The sequence below is a fragment of the Bubalus kerabau genome, chromosome 10 (assembly GCF_029407905.1).
Source record: "Bubalus kerabau isolate K-KA32 ecotype Philippines breed swamp buffalo chromosome 10, PCC_UOA_SB_1v2, whole genome shotgun sequence".
In the NCBI taxonomy this organism is placed as follows: domain Eukaryota; kingdom Metazoa; phylum Chordata; class Mammalia; order Artiodactyla; family Bovidae; genus Bubalus; species Bubalus kerabau.
In genome coordinates, this window is record NC_073633.1 from 59,207,746 (window position 1) to 59,227,327 (window position 19,582).

At 36.6% G+C, this 19,582-nt stretch overlaps 1 protein-coding gene and 1 long non-coding RNA gene across 12 annotated transcripts in view; one reads left to right on the plus strand and one right to left on the minus strand.

Moving 5' to 3' along the window:
- Positions 1 to 19,582, plus strand: part of RFX7 (regulatory factor X7) — a 147,240-nt gene that overhangs the window by 85,661 nt on the left and 41,997 nt on the right. For all 11 annotated transcript variants that reach the window (XM_055537866.1, XM_055537862.1, XM_055537861.1 and 8 more), the window contains exons 4-5: positions 15,745 to 15,827; positions 18,309 to 18,431. In XM_055537866.1, coding sequence (XP_055393841.1) covers positions 15,745 to 15,827; positions 18,309 to 18,431 — 206 coding nt within the window. The remainder of the gene's footprint in view (positions 1 to 15,744; positions 15,828 to 18,308; positions 18,432 to 19,582) is intronic.
- Positions 5,211 to 19,582, minus strand: part of LOC129621428 (uncharacterized) — a 50,568-nt gene continuing 36,196 nt past the window's right edge. Inside the window, exons 2-3 of the long non-coding RNA XR_008699354.1 lie at positions 8,591 to 8,693; positions 5,211 to 5,487 (exon numbers count right to left, since the gene is read on the minus strand). This is a non-coding gene — a long non-coding RNA (uncharacterized LOC129621428). The remainder of the gene's footprint in view (positions 5,488 to 8,590; positions 8,694 to 19,582) is intronic.

Genomic DNA, 19,582 nt, shown 5'->3' on the forward strand with positions numbered 1-19,582 from the left:
CTCATTTTACAAAGGAAGAAACAGGTTCAGACAGGTTAAGCAACTTACTCAGCATCATAAAACTTGCTAATTGGTAGAATTAGGCTTTTAATCCAGTCTGACTCCAGAGCCAAGACTTTTAAAAACAGTGATAAACATAACATTTTTTAAAGTGTCTAAAATATGAGGTTATTTATATGAATTTTTAAAAATTCTACTTCTTCTTCCTGTAAGAAATGTTTCTGAAAGTAATTATCCACTTTGAAAATAAATCTGAAGAGGAAACAAATGAAAAGCTAGCCTCATCATCTTACTGAATTTTAGTAATCAGTAATTCTAAATTTAGTCTCTTTTTTGCAAGCAGGTTGCTTGAATGTCATTTAAACATAATATGCTCACTAAAACAAAATAGCTAAAATTATTTTAACTGTTTAAATTGATTACAATTGTGAAGACTATGGCTCTATGAAATATACTAAAAGTAAATAATAGAAAATTGTATCTGTACTATTTTTAAAGCCTAGTATTTGCCTGCTTATCAATAAAGACAAATGAAAATATTTTAGAAGCCTATGAATAAAATTTTTATTAAAATTTTAATGCTTTTATAATAAAAATTGATTTTTACTTAATTTTAATAGTAATTAGTGTCTTAAACTAAAGTTTTCATCAGTTGTAACAACTTTAGATCTATAATGCCATTATACATTTGTAAAGCCTATCCAGTTATATTTTTCATAACCAGTTTAATAGTCAAGGCAAAACCTTACTTTGACACATCCAATCCCATAGGATTAGCAGAGTTGAAAGCTGCTCATTCCGTATTACCTAATCCCCTTATTTTAGTTGAATTAAATTGAACTACTTGAAAGCTATATCAAGATCAATATTTGAGAGAAATAATCCTGAATGTTTGATGGAATAAAAGCCTGCATTGACAGGTGGGTTCTTTACCACTAGCGCCACCTGGGAAGCCCACAAGCGGGGTAGGCACCCCTGAGCCCCATATTGCTCAGGGGTCAACTGTATTTTAAATCCATTTAAGTCCATATTTTAAATCTGTCAGGAAGAGTGTTCAGACTTACTTCTAGGGCTCTCTACTGACCAATATTCTAAGAGAGGAATTATGTATTGCCATTTACTTCTAGGTTTAAAAAAATGCAGTATTGGGTAGTTAACATAGCCTAATAAAGCATCTGCTTTACAGAGCTTTCTGTGCTCTGCCCCAGGAAGGCCAAGTAAACTCCCCTGGGCAGAAATTGAACATGTCTAATGAGTTCCTTTCACAGATGAGTCTAAAGGCTTCCTGACCTAAATCCATTCTGCTGGGGGAAGGCTTACTTATGAGAGTTGAACCAAGGAGGACTTTCTAGTATTACCATTAGGAGAGAGAAGTTGAATGGAATGCCTGTTCCTTCTGGAGAGCCAGGGAAACTTGAAATTTGGTGACAGATGTCATCGTTCAGATTATTCAGTAGTGAGGCAAGTTCCCTACAAGGGAGCACTCGCAGAAGGGTCCTTTTGCAAGGGAATACAGTAGAAAACTTGAAAGGGTCAGATGGTGCTGAAAGAGTAGTCAACGTGTCTTAGGTTCTGAATGCTGCTTCAGGATTCTACTCTCTGCCTCCAACCCATGCTGGACTGGCGTTTGTCTTCCCTGAGGAAATAAACCAAAAATTAACCATCTAAGCTGTGTTCTATTAAGAAACTTTCCTTCTGTAATGGACACCAAAGTTTACTATTAGATAAATCCTAAAAACCAGCTTTCTGAGCACACATGAGTTGTTCGTTATAAACTTAGGACACTGAATCCTTATTTTTACATGCCATGCATTTAACTCCTAATCATAGATAATTTTCTTATCTGTAGTCTAATCATTTCCATTGCCCAGCTGGCATTTGAGACTGTCACCTCTGTGTTAGATTCTTTGAGGGCAAGATTTTTCCAAGAGCCATTCTTTATAGTGTTGTGGGAGCCGTAACAGGATGTATAGGGACAAATAGTGAGAAGCCAGAGTCCATTTTTGTCTGTTAATAATGTGGAGTTTTTACTGTCAGTTCTTGCCCTGCCTGGCCATTAAAACAGTCACTCAATGGAAAACAAAAGTAGGCTAGAACAAAGAAAATTGGTAACTCTTTTAAAGTCTTTCCTGTTGGTTAGCCACTTTGTGAAACAGTTTATGTTCATACTTTACAGTGAAACCTTCCTTGACCACTCTGGGTTGAGTACCCTCACCAATCCTTTTTCCTTATAGTATTTATCATTATCATGCAACAGATGTTTTACTTCTAAATTTTATTGTCCTGAAATGTAAGGTCATGCATGCCTAAAGCATAGTTGGCATAAAACCCAGTACTCAATGAATGCATGAATGAAAATAATCTCATTTAACTTTTTTAAACTTTTCAAATCTTTCCCATAGTTAATGTTCTAAGTTAGAAGTCAATTCTTTTATGTGCCTACTGCTGAAGTGGTTAGATGAGCACTGAAAGATATGTGAAGCAGCGTGTAGAATATCTGCTTCCTGAGAACCAGAATAATAATGTGAAAGTGAAAGTGAAGTCGCTCAGTCGTGTCTGACTCTTTGCAGCCCCATGGACTGTAGCCTCCCAGGCTCCTCCATCCGTGGGATTTTCCAGGCAAGAATACTGGAGTGGGTTGCCATTTCCTTCTCCAGAGGATCTTCCCAACCCAGGGACTGAACCCTGATCTCTGGCTCTGTAGGCAGACAGTTTACTGTCTGAGCCACCAGGGAAGCCATAATATAATAATGTTAAGGGTGGGCCTTTCTAAGATAGATGACATACTCCCAGAAATAAATTCGAATAACTTGCTCAACTCTTCTGCCCTCTAGAGATATATGTTATTGATATATGTTACAAATATATGGTGTATATAGTTTGAAAAGACTTCTTTTCTCCCTTTCCTCCTTTATAGAAGAAAGCATGCCGTTTCACCTCAATTCCTTACTATAATGAATACTAAATGATAGGATCAAAGTCAACTTCCTGACCCAATCTTCAATGACACCAAAAATTTTGTTTGGAGTATCTAATTAAAATGTATCAGACTTGGGCTTCCCTGGTGGTTCAGTGGTAAAGAATCCTCCTGCCAATGCAGATGACATGGGTTCGATCCCTGATCTGGGAAGATCCCATATGCCACAGATCAATCAACTAAGTCTGGGAGCCACAGCTATGGAACCTGTGCTCTAGAGCCCGGGGGCCACTACTGACACTGTGTGCCGCGATTACTGACCCTCCAGCCCTAGAGCCTGTGCTCGGCAGCAAGAGAAGCCACTGCAGTGAGACGCCCTCTCACCGCAGCTAGAGTAGCCCATGCTAGCCACAACCAGAGAAAAGTCCACACAGCAACAGCCGAAGATAAGTGTGTGTATATATCGATCAGACTTGAAAAAGGCCGCTTTTTAGAAGATAGAGTTTATCTTGTGATGTGGCACTGACGTTACTGTTACTAAAGACCTAGCTCAGAATCTGACTTTTTCCTTTCAGTCACTTGGTGAAGAGGAAATGCATAACTTTCAAGAGAGCCTTTTTGTTTAGATTTTACATGTCTAAGGAGGGTTTGGGGTGTGGTGCTTGTTGACAAGGGGGCTGGATTTAAATAGTTGGGTTTGGTTTGTTTTTTGAGTATCACAAAAAGAAATCATCTGTATAAGGCCATGCCATCCATTCAGATAAATTTGAACCATTTATTCTTATTTTCATCAAGTATGTGAGTTACTTTATCCCTTAGTATGGGAGGACAATGTAATTATAATTATTTTTTTTGTTTTTTCTTCCTGTCAGGAACTCAAGTGGACTAAATTGCCACTAAGGGCACAAATCATGAGTTCTGGTTACTTTTCTCTTTCATAATTGTAAAGATTGTCCCTACTGTTGTCAGCTAGCTTTTGAATTCATTTTATTGTCACAAAAAGGGATAGGAAAGAATAAGATGGCAATCTCTCACCTGAAAGAAATTCAATTTTCATTAGTATCTTTATATTTAAGGAATGAGATAATTACACAGAAATGTGTTTTGATATAAAACAAATGAATTCTTTTATAGTTTTCTAGTCTCTCTATTTTTGCATCTTAAGTTATTTCAAACCCTTAGAAAAGCAAACTAAGAGGAAAAGAAGGAAAGGTTACTAGGAGCAGCGACAGGAATTAGAGGACTAAGTTTTCCTCTTCATGGCCTGCACCTTTGCTGAGGCTGTAGCTTTGTAACCTTGAAGAATCAACTAGAACAAATCCAATTTTTTGGAAAAATAGTTGCTGGGTTCCCAGGGACTATCCTTTATCTCCACGCTATAAAATCAAAAACAAAAAACTTAAAACACAGTGACTAGAAAGATCTAAACCTTATCCTTCCTGCTAGTGCTCTCAGCCTATCCCACCACTAGTAGAACCCTCGGGTCTTTTCCAGCAGTGTACAGAACATTGGTAATAACCTTTGCCTCACCTAAATGAGCCAGAGAAATGTTACATGATCATTCTGTGATGCTCACTTTTTGTAGAATTTAACTATGGGCAGAAGTAGTCTCCCTAGAGATGGCTCGCGTTTGAATCCTTTTTCAGAGGTACTCAAATCTATAGGTTTCTGTATTTTCTATCTATTTGGACCCTAGCAGTATGCCCTTCTCTCAGCATTTCAGCTGATTTTTAGTTGCCTGGACATTTATGTAGCCATGATACTTGCTACCGTGTTATTCATTATTCCAATTTCAGGGTTTTAGCCTCCCTTTTTTATTAAGCCCTAAAACATATCACAGAGTATATTTTTAGAGCACATTTATAAAAAAATGACCACATGGTTCTCATGGCAAGTTAGGAAACTGAAAATTGCTGAAAATTAAGAATTGAAGCAAAACACATTGAAAAATAGAATCCTTATACCTTGACCTTTTTCTCTATCTTCCTTATTCAATCCTGTGGAAGAACAGCTTTCACAACTGCTGGGGCCTGAGAGAATATAATATCAGGTATGTTGATTGTTTCCATAAATTAAAAAAAAAAAAAAAAAAAACTAGAGAGTAAGGTTCCACTTTCCCCATTCAGCCCTTCTGTCAGTAATGCTGGTGAAGAAAGAGGCCTTTTAGTAACTGTGCTCCTAAATCAATGTCTCCTTTCAGGGGAAAAAAAATTAGAGTTTTTTTCACATTTTGTTTTGTTTCTGTAGTTTACAAAATAAAAGACAGACAAATTCAAGTACAATGATCCTAACTTTATATATTTTTTCTCCACGTGTGATAATTTAATGGAAGAAACAAATTAGGGATTTTCAGTTTCTGAATTTTAAACAACCACTTCTAAATACAAATTTAAATCAAAACTTCTTTTAAAACCTTTCTCTGATACTAGTTTGAAAAGAAAAATTTGAAGAACTAATTATGAATGTGATACCCTTGGGTTGGTCCTCTTCCATCAAGACTCTGTCAGCGTCAGCCTGACTCGTTCCTTGAAAGGTGTTTATACGTCTCAACAGGAAAGTTTCTGCTTCTTCTGGAAATAAGAATAATGATCCATCAAAGATTTGCATAAAAGATCCTCATTTAAGTCTTCACTGGTTACCATCTTTATAAATATCAACTGTTACCCAGTCTTGTGACCTTGTTTAAAAAAAAAAGAACCTGACTAATACTTGAGGGGGAAGTCTCACAACAAGAAGCACAGCACTGCAAAGAAATTTATTTCAAACAGGAGAAATCCTTCTTTATTAATGTTTGAGAAATTGTGGGATAAACCTGATTCAATATGTTGCCTAAGAAAGCTGAAGCCAGTCTCTCCACTCAGACTACCTGTGCCAGTAAACAGTGGGAATGTGTTTCCTTACCATCTGCTTGGAGGTTTTAAAGTTGTAGTAATAAAATACTGAAAATGCTCCCTGATTCCTCAGTTCATCTGGTATGTTTTCATAGTTCAAAGGCAAATGTCCTGAGCAGACAAGCTGAAACACTAAAAATTAACTTGGTTGTTTGAAATAAAGAATATTGTTTCAGGTGTTTTTTGAACAACAGAAGACAAGTGGAAAGTTACACATTTTCTTTTCCAAGTCCAACCCGGTAAAAGCTTTTGTTTCTGACCTATTCTAGTATCAGGGTTGTCAAATTCAGTAACATCTTGATGGCTTATGAAGGAATAGTATCCGTGTTTTTCTGCACTTACTGAGGAAAGTCAGTGCTGGTGGAACACTGTGTTCAATAACTTGTGGTCAAGTCTGATACTCACATAGAATCTAGGAACCTTGCTCTTGTGGTATAACTCTTCAAGTTGGTGAAGGTCACCAGGCTAAATGTTTCCTAAATTTCTTAAGATACCTTGCTTTTTCAAATAAAATATTCTATATTTGTTGATAGAATTTGAATTATAAACTCTCTTGCCAAAATTTGACTTTCAGCAAGTATATATTTCAAAGTAATATTTATGTAATGTGTGCTAAGTTACTTCAGTTGTGTCCAACTCTTTGAGACCCTATGGACAGTAGTCCCCCAGACTGTTTATTTGGTAATAATAACATAACATAGAAATATTTTACACATTTTTTTTAATCCTCATGAAAATTCATGGGTGTTTTATCAGTGTTTCACAGACTTGAAAATTAATGCTCATCTTGCTTAATATCACAAAGCTAATAAGGGGCAAATCTGGAATTCAGATCCAGGCCTTCTGATTCTGTATCCTGTACCTGACCACTATATCCTGCTGTTTTAGATAGATCAGATTTGAAAGATCCAGCACTCATGCTCAAGTAGCAGCTGCTTTATTTATCTATAATATATACTGTAGGTCGTTTTTCATTATTGGCTACTAATTTATCAATAAGAGACTTGCCTATTAACCTCAAGTTTCTAAAAGCTCCATCAAAGCTGCTTTATTACTATACTAATCAGTTACCAGGTGATTTATGAAAAGTCTGTTCCACAGGTTCAAGAAGGATCAGTGAATCATACATTTTGCTATACGATCCTCTCAAAGATAAGTTGTCAGATTTTTTCTAAATTAAATTCCAACTCAGTTGAAGTTGCTTTTAAATATTGAAAGTAAAAATGGCATTATTTTTAACCTTTGATTTTCAAGGTTCCTGCTCTAGACTGCTGAGTCAGAAACTCTCCCCATCTTTAGCAATCTCTCCAAGTGACTCTGATGTATGATAAAATTGGATAGTTATTGTATTAGTATAAACTCAAATGATAAATAGTATGATAGCTTCATCCTCAATCAGAAAATTAAAAATAAAACAGGGGTGGGATACTTGTTAATACTTAGAAGATTAGCTAAAATGTAAATCTTAAGCTTTCATAAGAATGTAGAGAAACTGTAGCATTGCTTTTGGAAAACAAATTAGCGTAATAGTTTTGGGGAGCAGTTTGGGAATACCAGCAAAGTTAAAGATGTGCATCTTACATGACCAAGTACTTCTACTTTTAGGGATACGTACTATAACAGAAACTCCTGCACAAAGACACAACAGTCACAAATAAGAATTTTTATTGCAGCACTATTTGAAATAATGAAATTGTCTATCATAAAGAAATGGATAAACTGGATTTAGTCCTTATAACAAACAATACTGTATACTCTAAGAACTTCTGAAGCAAATATGGCAAAAAGTTAGCATCTTTTAATATGGGTAGTGATACATATGTACTTTCTGTACTTTGGTTGAAATACTTTATTGTTTACTAAATTTAAAAATTAAATGGGGTATTGAAAGAAGTACTGTCTGGCTCTGTCTTACATTTTCAGTTTTTGCCTCAAAAAGGTGTGGATAAACTAGAATCTTCAATCTTGTTGAGGAGGAAGGTGTAAGTAGACACCAAACAGAATTTCTTTGAACAATCAATAAATGCGAATTAATTGAGTTTAAAATCCTTGTAATTGCTATGGCCCAAAGTAGCCAAACAGGCTCTTATAGGATCATGTATGATCATGTAGGCAAAATTTATTAGAATTGAATTTTTAACTATGTTTTGTTTTTTTTTTTTAAGTAGACGAAAGCATGAAGGCTATATAATCTGAACTGCATATTCTTAACATTTTTTTAGCCCATGTCTCAATTTGATAAACGTAAATAGCTTGGCTAGTATAATTTGAAATTTCAAAATAAGTTAAATACTATTCTAAAAATGAATGAAAGCTTTTATGATAGAGAGGAGCCCATTTCCTCTCTCAGCATTTTATTTACATAGAGAAAAAGGTCTAACTTTCTATATTAATCAGGAGGGGCAGGAGATGCTGCCGAAACAAAGGAAGCCTGAAATATCAGTGGCCTAACCAGAAGAACTTGTTTTCATTCACATTATATATATAGCACAAATCACTGGAGGCCCCTGCTCCACATAGTCCCTCAGGAACCCACATTGACACATATTGCCATGTTGTAGCCTCACCACTGAAACATAGGACTCCCAAGGTGCCACAAAGGGGGTAAAAGGATATTCAGTTCAGTTCAGTCACTCAGTTGTGTCTGCTTCTCTGACCCCATGGACTGCGTCATGCCAGGCTTCCCTGTCTATCACCAACTCCTGGAGTTTACTCAAACTCACGTCCATAGAGTCGGTGATGCCGCCCAACCATCTCATCCTCTGTCGTCCCCTTCGCCTACCTTCAGTTTTTCCCAGCATCAGGGTCTTTTTTCCAGTGAGTCAGTTCTTCGCATCAGGTGGCCTCAGTATTGGAATCTGATTGTTTGCTGTATGCTTTTCTATCTAGGATGTGAAAGGGCAAAGCATTATCTAGGCCATTTGCAACATTAGGTCTGTAATATTGCTTTTCAAAGTTTTCATACTCAAAGTTTCTGAAAAACCACCTGTATAAAGATATGCTTATGTAAATGGGATGATTGACACACAAGATCTGCTTACCTAGTTGGGAATAAACAAAGATTTTTGCCAAAAATTCTTCAGAGTGGTTTCCTAGAATGTATTTGACATCTGAATCAAACTTCAGTTCCAAGATTCCTTTTGGATATCTTCTTGCAAAGATTGAACTATAGGGGAAAAGCCTCATAAGCTTTTGGGCAAGATTTTGAACTACAGTAGTGGGAACTTATCACCTTAGTTCATTAAACAAACTAGATAGTACTTGAGGTTCCCCCTAAACTTGAAGACACTTTTAATAACTTTGCTTTGAGAACTTCTCTCTTTGTTGAGAACTTCACTTCTTCAACTCAAGAAAATGAAGACTTTTAAGCCTAATAAATAGGGATGTTGATAATTGTCATTGGAAGTTTCAGGTCAGATGCTCAGATATGTCTGCCACATATATCAAGCTCTATTAAAAATTGTAATGTTTATTGTTGTTAAATATACGTAACATAAAGTTTCTCATTAGTACTATTTAGCATATTCACAGTGTTATGTAAACATCACCTCTACCCAGTTCTGAAGCATTTTCATCACCCCAAGGAAACCCACTAAGCAATCAGTCCTCTTAGTGCTCTCTGGTAGCCATTAATCTTTCTCTCGCCATGGATTTGACTGTTCTGGATATTTCATAAAAGTGAAAGCATTTGATAAATGGTTTTTTGTGTCTGACTTCTTTCACCTAGCATAATGTTTTCAAAGGTTCATCCACGTTGTAGCATATATTAATGCATTATTTTATTTTATGGCAGAATTTTAAAATTATAATTTTTTAAAATGTATGCAGTTTTTTTCCTAATCCTCTAAAAATAAAGCAGCAAATCCATCAAGCATACTTCTTTTTGACAATTAATGGATCTCCACATGGAACAAAACTTTACTCTTGATGTTTAAATCTTTATGCAGTATATCAAATAATCTGATGTTTAACATACTTGCCACATGATATTCTTGCCTTGATATAATCAAAGTTAAGGTCTTATACACCACGGATCACTGTTTTGGAGGCCAGTGATTAGCAGGAAGTGACAGGTGTATCCAAAACCAAAATTCTCATGGTAAACTCAGCTTCACTGGACTAGAATGCCATTACTGTACACTTAAGTCATTTTGTTCTCATTTGCTTCTGAGAATTTTGATGTCAGTTTTAGTGAACTCTCCGATTATTTTCTTCTGTGTGTGGAGTCCCACATAACAAAAGAGTAATTGACAGTAGTAATTTTTCACTGTTTGAAAGACAAACTAAAGGATGCAGCAATGAGTTTGATCTTTTTCAAAACGATTCCATCTTTGAATCATCTCTTTGGTACTTTATCCTAATTTGGATTATCTTCTGAATTCCTTCTGGAATTTCTTCCCTGTTCTTTTCTCTAGTATATATAAAAGTTGAAAACTATAGAAACCAAGGTTTTTCCAACAACAAAGTTTTTTTATTCTTAGTCATCAAAAATGCTGGGGTTTTTTGTTTGATATTTTTAAGTGAGGTGTAACTGATGTAACATTATATTAGTCTCAGGTGTACAACATAATGATTCTGTATTTGTATATATAGGCATACCTTGTTTTATTGCATTTTATTACACTTTACAGATATTATTTTTTATAAATTGAGGGTTTGTGGTAAACCTGCCTGCATTATCAGATGATGGTTAGCATCTTTTTAAGCAATAAAATACTTCTAATTAAAGTATGTGCCTTGTTTTTTAAATACAGTGCTGTTGCATACTTAATAGACTATGTTACAGGGTAAAGGTAACTTTTGGAGAAGGAAATGACAATAAATTTTCACATTTTCCAGCATTCTTGCCTGGCAAATTCCATGGACAGAGGAGCCAGGTGGGCTACAGTCATGGGGTCACAAATAGGCAGACACGACTTAGCGACTGAGCACGAGCAAAGATAACTTTTATATGCACTAAGAAACCAAAAATTTACATGACTCACTTTATTGTAGTATTTGTTTTATTGTGGTGGTCTAAGACTGAACCTGTAGTACCTCCGAGGTATGCTTGTATTATAAAATGATCACTGCAATAAATCTAGTTAACCTTTATCACCATCAGATCAGATCAGATCAGTCGCTCAGTCGTGTCCGACTCTTTGCGACCCCATGAATCGCAGCACGCCAGGCCTCCCTGTCCATCACCAACTCCCAGAGTTCACTGAGACTCACGTCCATCGAGTCAGTGATGCCATCCAGCCATCGCATCCTCTGTCGTCCCCTTCTCCTCCTGCCCCCAATCCCTCCCAGCATCAGAGTCTTTTCCACTGAGTCAACTCTTCTCATGAGGTGGCCAAAGTACTGGAGTTTCAGCTTTAGCATTATTCCTTCCAAAGAACACCCAGGGCTGATCTCCTTCAGAATGGACTGGTTGGATCTCCCTGCAGTCCAGGGACTCTCAGGAGTCTTCTCCAACACCACAGTTCAAAAGCATCAATTCTTCGGCGCTCAGCCTTCTTCACAGTCCAACTCTCACATCCATACATGACCACTGGAAAAACCATAGCCTTGACTAGACGAAACTTTGTTGGCAAAGTAATGTCTCTGCTTTTGAATATGCTATCTAGGTTGGTCATAACTTTCCTTCCAAGGAGCAAGTGTCTTTTAATTTCATGGCTGCAGTCACCATCTGTAGTGATTTTGGAGCCCAGAAAAATAAAGTCTGACACTGTTTCCACTGTTTCCCCATGTATTTCCCATGAAGTGGTGGGACTGGATGCCATGATCTTCATTTTGTGAATGCTGAGCTTTAAGCCAACTTTTTCACTCTCCACTTTCACTTTCATCAAGAGGCTTTTTAGTTCCTCTTCACTTTCTGCCATAAGGGTGGTATCATCTGCATATCTGAGGTGATTGATATTTCTCCCAGCAATCTTGATTCCAGCTTGTGTTTCTTCCAGTCCAGCGTTTCTCATGATGTACTCTAAATATAAGTTAAATAAGCAGGGTGACAATATACAGCCTTGATGAACTCCTTTTCCTATTTGGAACCAGTCTGTTGTTCCATGTCCAGTTCTAACTGTTGCTTCCTGACCTGCATACAAATTTCTCGAGAGGCAGGTCAGATGGTCTGGTATTCCCATCTCTTTCAGAATTTTCCACAGTTTATGGTGATCCACACAGTCAAAGGCTTTGGCATAGTCAATAAAGCAGAAATAGATGTTTTTCTGGAACTCTCTTGCTGTTTCTATGATCCAGCGGATGTTGGCAATTTGATCTCTGGTTCCTCTGCCTTTTCTAAAACCAGCTTGAACATCAGGAAGTTCACGGTTCACATATTGCTGAAGCCTGGCTTGGAGAATTTTGAGCATTACTTTACTAGCGTGTGAGATGAGTGTAATTGTGCGGTAGTTTGAGCATTCTTTGGCATTGCCTTTCTTTGGGATTGGAATGAAAACTGACCTTTTCCAGTCCTGTGGCCACTGGTGAGTTTTCCAGATTTGCTGGCATATTAAGTGCAGCACTTTCACAGCATCATCATACATAGCTACAAAAATTTTTTTTTATAATGAGAATTTTGGAGGTCTATCCTGGCTACTTTGAAATTATATTCACCATTGCTATACATTATATCCCTGTGACTTACTCATTTTATAACTAGAAATTTGTACTTTATGACCCCCTTCTTCCACTCCCACAACCTACACTCCCTCCCCCCACCTCAGGCTGCCACCAATCATCACAGTATCCGTGGGCTCAGTGTTTTTGTCTGTTTTGTTGTTGTTTTTAGATTCCATATAAAAGGAAGATCATATGATATTTATCCTTTTCTGTCTGACTTGTTTTACTTAGCATAGTGCCCTCAAGGTCCATTCATGTGGCCACAAATAGCAAGATTTCACTCATTTTTATGGCTGAATAATATTCCATTAAGAAAGACAGTTTACCCAAGGGGAAAAAAAAAAGATATTTTGTGTTGCATTTTCTTAGACTTTGCCCATAATAATACTCATGGGTTTTTTGGTAACATAAACTATTTTTGATTTAATGTGAAAGGCTCTGTTGGGCTTAAGTGGGTGATGTTAGTAATTTCAACAAGAGGTATTAAGGAACTATATTTAAGACAGATTAAAGTGGGGAAAGATAGATACAGGCAAAACAGATAGTTAGAAATTTTTTAGTAACTCAAGAATCATTGTGGGCCAAAGAGCTAAACAGACATTTCTCCAAAGAAGACATACAGATGGCTAATAAGCACATGAAAAGATGCTCAACATCACTCATTATCAGAGAAATGCAAATCAAAACCACAATGAGGTACCATTTCACGCCAGTCAGAATGGCTGCTATCCAAAAATCTACAAGCAATAAATGCTGGAGAGGGTGTAGAGAAAAGGGAACCCTCTTACACTGTTGGTGGGAATGCAAACTAGTACAGCCACTATGGAGAACAGTGTGGAGATTCCTTAAAAAACTGGAAATAGAACTGCCATATGACCCAGCAATCCCACTGCTGGGCATACACCCTGAGGAAACCAAAATTGAAAGAGACACGTGTACCCCAATGTTCATCACAGCACTGTTTATAATAGCCAGGACATGGAACCAACCTAGATGTCTGTCAGCAGACGAATGGATAAGAAAGCTGTGGTACATATACACAATGGAGTATTACTCAGCCATTAAAAAGAATACATTTGAATCAGTTCTAATGAGGTGGATGAAACTGGAGCATATTATACAGAGTGAAGCCAGAAAGAAAAACACCAATACAGTATACTAACGCATATATATGGAATTTCAAAAGATGATAACGATAACCCTGTATGTGAGACAGCAAAAGAGACACAGATGTATAGGTATAGAACAGTCTTTTGGACTCTGTGGGAGAGGGCGAGGGTGGGATGATTTGGGAGAATGGCATTGAAACATGTATAATATCATATGTGAAATGAATCACCAGTCAAGGTTTGATGCATGATACAGGGTGCTCAGGGCTGGTTCACTGGGATGACCCAGAGGGATGGTATGGGGAGGGAGGTGGGAGGGGGGTTCAGGATGGGGAACATTTGTACACCCGTGGCGGATTCATGTTGATGTATGGCAAAACCAATACAATATTGTAAAGTAATTACCTCCAATTAAAATAAGTAAATTTATATTAAAAAACTAAAAAAAAAAAAAAGAATCATTGTAAGTTACTTCAGGGCAGGGACTATTGTGTTGTTCATCTATTTCCAGCCTTTATATAGGTTGTGATACACAATATAAGTTAACACTTATCATTTGTGGAATGTTACACAAAATAAAATTAGTGAATAAATAAATGAGTAAATGAGTTCTCCTTTATTGTTGAAAGAAAGACAGCTAAAGACTTAAACTAATGTAGTGGCTGGGAAAATACAGAGACTGGAAGAACATGGGGGAAGGAGTTAAGAAGTCTAAATGGAGGATTAGAATGGAACACACCAAGAGGAACAAAACTAGGCAGACTCCCAAACTGAACACTGGGAAACTAGAGAAAAGAAGATGTTAAATAACAGTTTTGAAAGGAAATGTCTGTGTTTCTATAGGATTTTATTGTTGTTGTAGAGGGGAAAGTTGTATAAGATATTGCTGGTCAGTCTATCAGATCTTAGAACTAATTGGAAAATACCTCATAGACAGTAGAATGAAAACAATGTAGATTTGAGAGTTGATTGCATGTAATTGATTAAATCATTCTGTGGATAGATTCTAAGATTAAACCGTTTTTGAATGAATTCTGGTGAGAATAAGAATAGGCTAATTATATCAGTTTATGCTTTTTAAATAAATTGGATCTGTGTTTAGTTGTACTTTATTATGTAAGGATTCTGTCACCAAAAATGCCAGTAACCTGTCTATATTTTCCATTGCAGTGCAATTCAGTTGTAATGCAGTTCAATTGTAATGAATTAGGTTGCCAAAATGTTACATATGTTTTTATTGCAGTAGGATTTATGGCAGATTTAAAACTATCTTGTGGCAATCTCCTCTGGGAAGACAACTATACAGTCCTCTGAATAGTGGAAATTATTTTAAAGGTTACATTTATGGATAAAATGACAACGTTGCAGAATAGTAGTGACAGACAATCTTACAAATAGATTCTGCGAATAGCATCCACTGTTGCAAGTCACAGAATAATTACATCTGCGTTATGTGAAAGGGACTGTTGTTTGTACTTTGGTACAGTTGGCCCTGTGGATCCAGAGGTCCTGCACTTGCAGTTTCAACCAACCCAGGATCACATTTGATTCCTTGGTTATGGTGCTTAAGGAGGACCAACTGTATACCACCATTTTATATAAAGGACTTGTGCATTTGTGTATTTTGGTATCCACAGTGGGGGAGAAGGGAGTTCCTGGAACCAGTTATCCACAGATACTGAGGAATAACTGGATTTTTAAACCTCAGTTCCACCCCCATTGACAGTAGCATCATTAGTCACATGTTCTAGGTTTTTGAGAATTAGAAAAGAATCCTAGAAATTATCTCATTCATTTTACATTTTTAAAGAAAACCTGATAAGGCATGGAAGTCTCACAACCAGTTAAATGGTTAGGCTATTAGTAAATAGTCTCTTGACTCCCAGTCTAGTACTTTTCCTGTAACATTGTACAACCCTCCTTCTTTAAATGAGGTTTAAAATGAGGAATTTTTGTCTCAGCATTGATTTGATGTAAGAAATAATAAGAAAGTACCATTTTCTCTTACTAATCAGCATTTTATATGCAATAAATTTGTCAAACAACATGACTGTATTATTTTACTGATGAGAAAAAAGCCTAGATTTTCTTTGCTTTGGCAAGTGACTCATTCCATCTGGTTTAAATTTAGATAGTATTTTTTTAGGAAGATGTTAGTAAATTTTGTTGAGGGAAAAACAACTTTTAAAATGACCTTTGTTTTTTAATCCTTTTTAACTAACAGCAAGAAGTTGAGAAGTTTACAGACCTAGAGAAACTCTACCTCTACCTTCAGCTGCCTTCTGGTCTCAGCAATGGAGAGAAAAGGTATATCTCTTCTTGTCTTTGCCTCAGTTACACTGTTTATATGTGTGTTGTGCTTGTTACTGTTTTGCAGTATTTCTAAAATCATCAGAAAATGACTGGCAAAACAGTAGATATTTTAGTCTTTGATCATATTTGGTTAAATGTTTACCCGTAGTTTTTGCTAATTTATTTGTGTACCTGGGTACATTTGTGTACCTGAGTCAGTCAGTTCAGTCGCTCAGTCGTGTCTGACTCTTTGCAACCCTGTGAACCGCAGCACGCCAGGCTTCCCTGTCCATCACCAACTCCCGGAGTTTACCCAGATTCATGTCCATTGAGTCGGTGAGGCCATCCAACCATCTCATACTCTGTTGTCCCCTTCTCCTCCTGCCCTCAATCTTTCCCAGCATCAGGGTCTTTTCCAAGGAGTCAGTTCTTCACATCAGGTGGCCAAAGTATTGGAGTTTCAGCTTCAACATCAGTCCTTCCAATGAACACCCAGGATTGATCTGCTTTAGGATGGACTGGTTGGATCTCCTTGTAGTCCAAGGGACTCTCAAGAGTCTTCTCCAACACCACAGTTCAAAAGCATCAATTCTTCGGCGCTCAGCTTTCATTATAGTCCAACTCTCACATCCATACATGACTACTGGAAAAACCATAGGCTTGACTAGACGGACCTTTGTTGACAAAGTAATGTCTCTGCTCTTTAATATGCTCTCTAGGTTCATCATAACTTTCCTTCCAAGGAGCAAGTGTCTTTTAATTTCATGGCCGCAATCACCATCTGCAGTGATTTTGGAGCCCAGAAAAATAAAGTCTGACACTGTTTCTACTGTTTCCCCATCTATTTGCCATGAAGTGATGGGACCAGATGCCATGATCGTAGTTTTCTTAATGTTGAGCATTAAGCCAACTTTTTCACTTTCATCAAGAGGCCTTTTAGTTCTTCTTCACTTTCTTCCATAAGGGTAGTGTCATCTGCATATCTGAGATTCTTGATATTTCTCCCAGCAATCTTGATTCCAGCTTGTGCTTCCTCCAGCCCAGCGTTTCTCATGATGTACTCTGCATATAAGTGGAATAAGCAGGGTGACAATACACAGCCTTGATGTACTCCTTTTCCTATTTGGAACCAGTCTGTTGTTCCATGTCAGTTTCTAACTGTTGCTTTCTGACCTGCATACAGGTTTCTCAAGAGGCAGGTCAGGTGGTCTGGTATTCCCATCTCTTTCAGAATTTTCCAGTTTATTGAGTACCTGAATAAATGCTGTGAAATGCAATTGGCTTATGTTTTATAAATAGATCAATATATTTATGCAGTGTGGGAGATTTTGAAAATTGAACTGAAAAATCAAAGAATAAACATAACTATTGTGAACAATAAAGTACAAGAATTTTTTTAGGTTGTCAGGTAAGCAGATCACAGAATTTTAAAAAGGGAGGAAAAAGTGAATTGTATGGCACATGAATTTATGATAAATGTGTGATGTTTTGAGTGCTTGGGTATTACTTTGTTTTCATTAGTAAAAACATGTAATAGCCTCATTTAGAAAATGTAGAGATAAGTTGTTGGTTCATACATTCTACTCTGAGTTTCTCTACCCTTTTAAAATTTCTCAGAATTCATTTCATTTATAGATGTTATGCTTAACAGTCTCTACTTTAAAAGTATATGTATGAAAAGAAATGGAGTGGAAAATCTGCTGCTTTTACTTTTTCCCCTTGAACCAAATTTTGTAACTGTTTTAATATTTTTTTTGTCCTAGAAATTGGTCAGTAATTTCTTTGGAAATACATAAATTATAATTGTTTTTGTAGCTGAAATGAATGTCAGAGTCAAATGAGGAGCTTCCCTCACATTGTCTTGGTTGTTCATTTCATGAAATTAGTTTGTAAGTGACAATGCCAGATAATAAAAACGTATAATGTTTATAACGTATAATGAAGACGTTGGTCTGGAGAGGAGGGCCAGTTACAGGAAGGCCCATGGAGGGAGATTTGTCCTGTCAGGATCTCTCAAGTGTGAATTCCATTCCAAAGCATAGGAAGTAAAATTTTAGGGTAGTTACTTGAGAATGCTAAGCAAATAGAAAATAAACAATGTTTTCGATAACTTTCATTTTGTAGTTCGATGATTTCTTAAGTTTAGGCAAATGAACAGGCAAGTAAGTGAGCAGATGTCCCCTTAGAGGGAGTTGTGGGCTAAACAAATACCTTATGTTTTCAGTACTCCATCACCTCTGCCGTTTTAGAGACAATGGTAGGGGATGTAACAGGGCCATAACTTCAGCCGAACACTAGGTATAGAAAATGGCTCACAACCATAGGTGGACAATTTGTGTTTGGAAAGCTGGGCGTATACTCTAAGCCCAGAGTTTGGTTTGATCATTTATAGTGTGTTTACACACAGTCCTTTAGTGGAACATTTAGGCCTGGCTCAAAAATTATCAGTGAATTGCCGTCTATTTCAGCTAAAATATGTTCTTGTTTTATGATTAGTGATCAGAATGCCATGTCATCTAGCCGGGCACAGCAGATGCATGCCTTCTCCTGGATTCGAAATACCCTAGAAGAGCATCCTGAGACTTCACTGCCCAAACAGGAAGTCTATGATGAGTACAAGTAAGTTGTATGTGTGTATGTCTGGCATGCAATGTATTAAAGAACTTAACTATGGCTATGATGATTTGTTTTATCATTGGTGAATATCATGCTGGTATATGAGAGTTTAACTTGGACATCTGTAAGATTCCTTCCATGTCTAAGCTTCGCTCATTGTGTGTATAATAAAGAACAGCATTACTGAGTGAAAGGATTTCTGTAAAATTCTTCTAGATGACAGGAGTGATATCTGAAGGCATAGAGACCTGAGAAAAAAAACAAAGTATATGGAATGTTGTGAATTTTCTCAGACAAAGGAGTTCAGTGCCTTGTACATAGGAGACACTCAGACAGTTTTGATTGTACATGTAATTTACTTAAACGTGGTAAGCACAAGTATAGAGGCTAATGGGCCCTTCTGATTAGAGAAAATTAAGAGATCCTAAATGTAGTCTTGTTTAACATTTTATAATTGATTTAGAGTGTTCTGGGAGAGTAAATGAAACCAAAATTTTCTGAATATTGAAATATCAAAGCAAGGAGATTCTCTGTGTTGTCCTTACACAATTTGGAAGAAAAGTATCAAGTAAATGCTGCTGTTAACCATTGTAAGATGATGCAAAAGAATGACACTTTCTAAGATCATTGGTATCTAGAAAGAAAACTTTCTATCCTCATTAAAAATTCTGATTCACTCACCTTAAGAAATGTGCTAGAGTTGGAGAAAGTTTAAAGGGAAATGTCTGAAACAAATCAAGGGTACGAGGTTTAACTGAACAGCTTTAGATGTTTCCTCTTTAGGAAAATTAAAGCTAAGAGTACTTGTGACCCAAATCTGTAAAGTTCATTTTCTCAATCTACAGCAATCTGCTGAATACCACCTATATGCCATCTCAAACTCTGTAAGAAGTTCTGAGGATACAATAAATAAGACACAGCTTCTGCCCTCAAGAATATGAATTTTATATATATATATAATATATATATAAATTTTTTAAGAGCCTTTTTCTGAAGACCTTTTGGACTAGTCATCTTCCAGTTTGGAGTACCTTAATGAGGTTTCCTGAATAAAAACCTAACATAGAGTAATAAGTCTTAAATTGATTCTGTTCTAAATACTCACTGAAAAACCTTTATTTTGAATTATTTCTGTTCATTGCAATCGCAGATAT